This window comes from Oncorhynchus kisutch, unplaced genomic scaffold (genome assembly GCF_002021735.2).
Source record: "Oncorhynchus kisutch isolate 150728-3 unplaced genomic scaffold, Okis_V2 scaffold804, whole genome shotgun sequence".
Classification (NCBI taxonomy): Eukaryota; Metazoa; Chordata; class Actinopteri; order Salmoniformes; family Salmonidae; genus Oncorhynchus; species Oncorhynchus kisutch.
The window spans coordinates 5,974-13,031 of record NW_022262749.1 but is presented as its reverse complement, the minus strand read 5'-3'; the positions used below and the strand labels follow the sequence as shown (position 1 = coordinate 13,031).

Below are 7,058 nucleotides of genomic sequence, written 5' to 3'. Positions count from 1 at the left end.
GAACATCAGCTCCACAGGTAACTTCCACAAAGCTGTGAACCATCTGAGAGACAAGAAGGGCATTCTATGCCATCAAAAGGAACATTGAATCCTGTTATCAACATTGGACTAGGGCCTAACGTGATAACATTGGACTAGGGCCTAATGTGATAACATTGGACTAGGGCCTAACGTGATAACAATGGACTAGGGCCTAACGTGATAACATTGAACTAGGGCCTAATGTGATAACATTGAACTAGGGCCTAATGTGATAACATTGGACTAGGGCCTAACGTGATAACATTGGACTAGGGCCTAACGTGATAACAATGGACTAGGGCCTAACGTGATAACATTGAACTAGGGCCTAACGTGATAACATTGAACTAGGGCCTAATGTGATAACATTGGACTAGGGCCTAACGTGATAACATTGGACTAGGGCCTAACGTGATAACATTGAACTAGGGCATAACGTGATAACATTGAACTAGGGCCTAATGTGATACCATTGAACTAGGGCCTAACATGATAACATTGGACTAGGGCCTAACGTGATAACATTGGATTAGGGCCTAACATGATACACTGGACTAGGGCCTAACATGATACACTGGACTAGGGCCTAACGTGATACGCTGGACTAGGGCCTAACGTGATAACACTGGACTAGGGCCTAACGTGATAACACTGGACTAGTGCCTAGCGTGATAACACTGAACTAGGGCCTAACGTGATAACACTGGACTAGGGCCGAACGTAATAACGTTGCTTTTAAAATGCACATTGTCAACAGCTGCCTATGGATTGAATCCATGCCTCAGCCTGTACAGTAATATACATTAAACTCATGAATATGCAATTCTGTTCTTTGAAATAAAACATATCCTTATGTTTCTTAAGACCTGCCTAAACACAATAAATTAATTCTATATTTATTTAGGTTGAAGTATTTCCTTAGGTGATAACACAACGGTAGATGTGTAGGCTGGAGGTGTGTTTAATAGGTTCTAATAGAAAGGTTAATATACCTGGTGGTGTGTTTAATAGGTTCTAATAGAAAGGTTAATATACCTGGTGGTGTGTTTAATAGGTTCTAATAGAAAGGTTAATATACCTGGTGGTGTGTTTAATAGGTTCTAATAGAAAGGTTAATATACCTGGTGGTGTGTTTAATAGGTTCTAATAGAAAGGTTAATATACCTGGTGGTGTGTTTAATAGGTTCTAATAGAAAGGTTAATATACCTGGTGGTGTGTTTTAATAGGTTTTAATAGAAAGGTTAATATACCTGGTGGTGTGTTTAATAGGTTCTAATAGAAAGGTTGATATACCTGGTGGTGTGTTTAATAGGTTCTAATAGAAAGGTTAATATACCTGGTGGTGTGTTTAATAGGTTCTAATAGAAAGGTTAATATACCTGGTGGTGTGTTTAATAGGTTCTAATAGAAAGGTTGATATACCTGGTGGTGTGTTTAATAGGTTCTAATAGAAAGGTTAATATACCTGGTGGTGTGTTTAATAAGTTCTAATAGAAAGGTTGATATACCTGGTGGTGTGTTTAATAGGTTCTAATAGAAAGGTTAATATACCTGGTGGTGTGTTTTAATAGGTTCTAATAGAAGGGTTGATATACCTGGTGGTGTGTTTAATAGGTTCTAATAGAAAGGTTAATATACCTGGTGGTGTGTTTAATAGGTTCTAATAGAAAGGTTGATATACCTGGTGGTGTGTTTTAATAGGTTCTAATAGAAAGGTTAATATACCTGGTGGTGTGTTTAATAGGTTCTAATAGAAAGGTTAATATACCTGGTGGTGCTACTGTTAAATGGGGTGAAAGAAAAACCCATGAAGGCAAACAAGAATAAATATTTACTACAAAAATATTTTCTGTGCTTGAATATATATATATATATTATATAATATAATATAATGTATGACTATAATGCTTCTCCTGAGTTGAAACAGCCAAATGTGAGCCGGGAATAACAACATTGCATGCTAACTCAGACTACAAAAGATAATAAGTCGTTCGGACGAGATAATTGTGTCCTTGTTTTGCCTTGGACTGGAAGACTTCCTTACTCAAACTCACCAGAAGTGGAATGGAACTAAAGTGGAATTTGCGCAATGGATGTCAGAGATTTGTTTGTGTTCTTGCTAGATGATTCCACGTGCATCAGTATTTTGTGATAAATGTGAACATTGACAGGGCACTCTGGGTATTACATTCCTAGATTGTCTCTTTTCCAGTAAACTGTAAATGAACTTCACAAGTACTTCCCGATAATAATGAATCCTTCAAAGTGACATGTTGTTTACCAATGTCTTTATAAGTTGCTGCACCAACCTATTTCTCTATCATTCTGTTGCAAAGCAGGACAGAAACATCACATCCATTCCCAGCACATCAACTTAAGAGGTATGGTTCCCACTTGTTTAGTTGTTGTCTTAATTATTTTGCTGCAATTTAAAGGCACAATATATAAACTGTACGGATGTTCAACGGTCATTTCAATCATTACAACCATCGATTTATTGAAGAATATAGATTATCAATGTGTTATGAGTTGATTCTAACTGTGTTATCCTGTCATCAATCGATGTTCCTATTACTTCACTGGTTCTGTTGCTGTTTCTATTTGAGTCTTTGTAAACATACCAATAGCTTCTGTTTAAACTAGCATGTTGATCTCCTGTTAGTCCTGTCATCAATAGTTCCATCTGTCTCATTTGAGAAATGTTATATTTCCGTTCCATCCCTCAACTGGCAACAACATGGCAGAGTCAAGCTGTTGAAATGACACATTCACATATTCTACATGCTGCTTTTCAACAGCTTGTATTCTTGTCGATCCCATTGACAGTAAAGGTTCCCATCCTGTACTTTATAAGCAGATGTTTCCTGTTCTTCTGTTTGTATGAAACCAGTGATTTACTGTCCCTTTGGTCTCTGTGTTCTTCTCCCTGATGTTTTAGGTTATGGCTCTGAGCAGACCTCTGACTTTGGGGCTCTGTGTTCTTCTCCCTGATGTTTTAGGTTATGGCTCTGAGCAGACCTCTGACTTTGGTCTCTGTGTTCTTCTCCCTGATGTTTTAGGTTATGGCTCTGAGCAGACCTCTGACTTTGGGGCTCTGTGTTCTTCTCCATGATGTTTTAGGTTATGGCTCTGAGCAGACCTCTGACTTTGGGGCTCTGTGTTCTTCTCCCTGATGTTTTAGGTTATGGCTCTGAGCAGACCTCTGACTTTGGTCTCTGTGTTCTTCTCCCTGATGTTTTAGGTTATGGCTCTGAGCAGACCTCTGACTTTGGTCTCTGTGTTCTTCTCCCTGATGTTTTAGGTTATGGCTCTGAGCAGACCTCTGACTTTGGGGCTCTGTGTTCTTCTCCATGATGTTTTAGGTTATGGCTCTGAGCAGACCTCTGACTTTGGTCTCTGTGTTCTTCTCCCTGATGTTTTAGGTTATGGCTCTGAGCAGACCTCTGACTTTGGGGCTCTGTGTTCTTCTCCATGATGTTTTAGGTTATGGCTCTGAGCAGACCTCTGACTTTGGTCTCTGTGTTCTTCTCCCTGATGTTTTAGGTTATGGCTCTGAGCAGACCTCTGACTTTGGGGCTCTGTGTTCTCTCCCTGCTGGTTCTGCCAGGCCAGACAGAGGAGTGTGAATGCCGGGGTCCTAGAGGATTGCCTGGGATTCCTGGCATTCCTGGCCTTCGTGGGCCTGTTGGGCCTTCTGGAGGTAATGAGTGATGATGGAGAACAAAGAACTCTGAATTACCTCGGTTAGATAAACCCTCCTACTCCTACAAACAGGCTTTGTCTCTACCAGTTGCCAAACATAACTGGGGCTGGGGTATAATGTGAAAGCCCAGTCCGGTATATTTCCTGATGTTAGCCTTTGATAAAAAAACTAACAAAAAAAACAATAACATAGACTGATTTTGTAATAAAGTGCCACTTTAAGCCAGATCAGACTGCAGAGCACTTTACAGGCTAGTTGAAGTTGTCTTTGGTGTGTACAGTATGGTGATGAACCCGATCCCTGTTGTCTCTCCATAGGCATGCCTGGACTTCCTGGTCCACCTGGAGAGAGAGGTAGAGTCTGACAGGGTCACGACACCCTTCACGTAAGGGGGTCACAACACCCTTCACCATTTTTTTGGAAGACAAAGAACTCTGAAGACCTCAATTAGATAACCACATCAATTCCTAGAAAGAGGCTTTGTACCATTTGCCAAAATAAACCTGTGAAAAGGGGCTGGTGTTTAGTGAGTTATGCTGAACATATTTGCCTCAATTGTTCATAAAGTAAAGATTTTCCTCCATCTTGGAAATTTGGGAAAACCTTTAAAAAAACGTATTTTCGTTCACGATAAGTCCATCCACATCTCTATTATCTCCTATCATTATACAGCCATCCACATCTCTATTATCTCCTATCATTATACAGCCATCCACATCTCTATTATCTCCTATCATTATTCAGCCATCCACATCTCTATTATCTCCTATCGTTATACAGCCATCCAGATCTCTATCTCCTATCATTATACAGCCATCCAGATCTCTATTATCTCCTATCGTTATACAGCCATCCAGATCTCTATTATCTCCTATCATTATACAGCCATCAACATCTCTCTTATCTCCTATCATTATATAGCCATCAACATCTCTCTTATCTCCTATCATTATACAGCCATCCAGATCTCTCTTATCTCCTATCATTATACAGCCATCCACATCTCTCTTATCTCCTATCATTATACAGCCATCAACATCTCTCTTATCTCCTATCATTATACAGCCATCAACATCTCTCTTATCTCCTATCATTATACAGCCATCCACATCTCTATTATCTCTCCATAGGGCCACCTGGACCTCCTGAACTCTCTGGAGTTCCTTGTTTAGTTGGTCGAGATGAACGAGTCCCTGGTCCACCTGGTCCACCTGGACCCCCGGGCCCTGCAGGAGCTACTGGTATACAGCTGATTGATCTCTTCCTGGTTATGTATTTATTATTTGGTTCTCTCTAGTCACACCTTCTGTTTTCACAGACTTAGACCTGGAACCCCTGCAAGAAAGCTTGGTCAAACTGGAGTTGGGTAAGGAAGTGAATTTCAGAGAGTATGAGGATATGTACTTGAATGCAACATTACAGATCCCGGATCTTAATTTGATCACTCTGTTGTCACTGAGAATTTTCCTGCACAGTAGTAAATGCAAACGTTTAGTGTACTCAAGGTTCAAAAGGCTTCTAAAGTTTTAATTTCCACTTAAAAATGTCAGACTTGTTTTGCCTTAACAAAACAAATAATGTCCATTCATTATAATCCACATAACAATTCATATTTCCTGTTGCTGCAGGATCATTTTCCTGCTGTGTGAAACTGGCTCAAATTAAGATACTGCATCCGTAGATTATATTGTCTCTTACTAAGCATCCGTTCAACGTAAATTATGCAGTATTTGTAATTTGGGAAAAGGAGGTGTGAATTTAGTCATGTGTTGGCATTTGTGAAATATGAAAAGTTAACTTTTGTTTCCCCTTTTAATGTTCCACTGACTGCATTAATACTTGGTTTCTCTTCAGCCATTAACTATGACTTCACCAGAAGAGTTGACAAGAAGTACTTTGTGTCACACAAGAGACCGGGTTCCTTTGACGATGCTGTTCAGTTCTGTACCAAGAGGGGCTTGGTGTTGGCTTTGCCGAAGAACCGGGAGGAAAACACTGCTCTCACTCAGGTCTTTGAAGGGGCTTTGAAGAATGCATGGCTCAATGTGGACAACAGGAAAGAGGGGAAGTTTCAGGTAGATTTGAAAGGCCATCCCCTCACCTTTTCCAAATGGGCAGATGGGGAACCAAAAGTGCCTGATGGGGATAGAGGCTGTACAATGTTGACCGAGTCAGGTGCATGGCAGGTGACATATGATTGCTCCTTCAATGCCTATATCGTGTGTGAGATATAGGGACATGTCTATGAAAAGCTGTTTCAGAGTTTACCATGAAAGCTTTCTCCACTTCAATTATGATTCTCTAGGGCTTGTCTCTAGGTCTTGTCTCTAGGTCTTGTCTCTAGGTCTTGTCTCTAGGTCTTGTCTCTAGGTCTTGTCTCTAGGTTTTATCTTATGCACATTTTCAGTTCTTCACATTTCCTCATTTTTTTTATTCAAATGAGCTCATTAAAATGTGTCACAATATAAAATGGAAAGGTTAACTTGTTGATTAAAGCAACAAACACATTTACTTTGGTACTTGTCTGTCTCCTTCATGCTCCTTCTCTCTGAACTGATTGGCTACTGATCAAACACATTTACTTTGGTACTTGTCTGTCTCCTTCATGCTCCTTCTCTCTGAACTGATTGGCTACTGAGCAAATGGCTACTTTTGACCTACAGTTTGATGACAGAGGAATAGCAACTATATATTTTCAAACAACAAAATATCAAGTTAAACTTTAATGAATAGGCTGACATAGACCTGGAACCCACCCTAGTAAAAGCAATGCATCTCAACACCAAAGGAAGATGTTGTTTGTGAAGAAGACCCTCCTTAGTGCTGGTTTTATAGGTTTCTCTGGAGACGTAATGACAGGTTATCCGTACCACCAGAGGGTGAAGGGGGACCTGTATCAGTGATGTTGACCAGATTGACAGACCCTCTGCTGAGATATAACACCCCTTGTACTCACCTAAGATTGTACTTTTCTGTCCCACGTATCATATGACCGTGTACAAAACCAAAATTACATTGTTTTTTGTGCATATAAAAATATGTCAATGGTATACAATGTCTGCCAATGATACAAATAATTGATATACTGTAAGTGCAATACAGAACTCAGATCTACTCTGAATCTACACAGAGCTGTACTGCTGTGTGTTCCCTGAGAATTCACTGTTCTAGGACCAGGAAGTCTACTTGAATCCATGTTTCTCTAAGTTCTACATATTATCATCAGAGGGTGGAGTGTATCAGGGATGTTGACCAGATAGACGGATCACCTGCAGATCACCTCATGTTCTCGCCTATGGTTATAAAATCTCATGTTATATGTCAAATGTGTCG

General features: G+C 40.0%; 1 protein-coding gene across 1 annotated transcript; it reads left to right on the top strand.

The window, feature by feature from the left end:
* The first annotated feature begins 2,280 nt into the window (after nt 1–2,280).
* Nucleotides 2,281–6,241, top strand: LOC109877040 (mannose-binding protein C). Its single transcript, XM_020469364.2, has 6 exons — nt 2,281–2,403; nt 3,566–3,722; nt 4,043–4,078; nt 4,856–4,966; nt 5,044–5,091; nt 5,580–6,241. Exons 2-6 carry the CDS (start codon nt 3,569–3,571, stop codon nt 5,957–5,959), a joined length of 729 nt encoding a protein of 242 aa, XP_020324953.1. The 5' UTR covers nt 2,281–2,403; nt 3,566–3,568; the 3' UTR covers nt 5,960–6,241.
* Nucleotides 6,242–7,058: the final 817 nt, after the last annotated feature.

Coding starts and splice junctions, on each gene's coding strand:
- LOC109877040 (XM_020469364.2), top strand. CDS start 3,569: ATGGCTCTGAGCAGACCTCTGACTTTGGGGCTCTGTGTTCTCTCCCTG. Junction 4,967..5,043: donor GGGCCCTGCAGGAGCTACTG/GTATACAGCTGA, acceptor CTGTTTTCACAG/ACTTAGACCTGGAACCCCTG. Junction 5,092..5,579: donor CTTGGTCAAACTGGAGTTGG/GTAAGGAAGTGA, acceptor GTTTCTCTTCAG/CCATTAACTATGACTTCACC.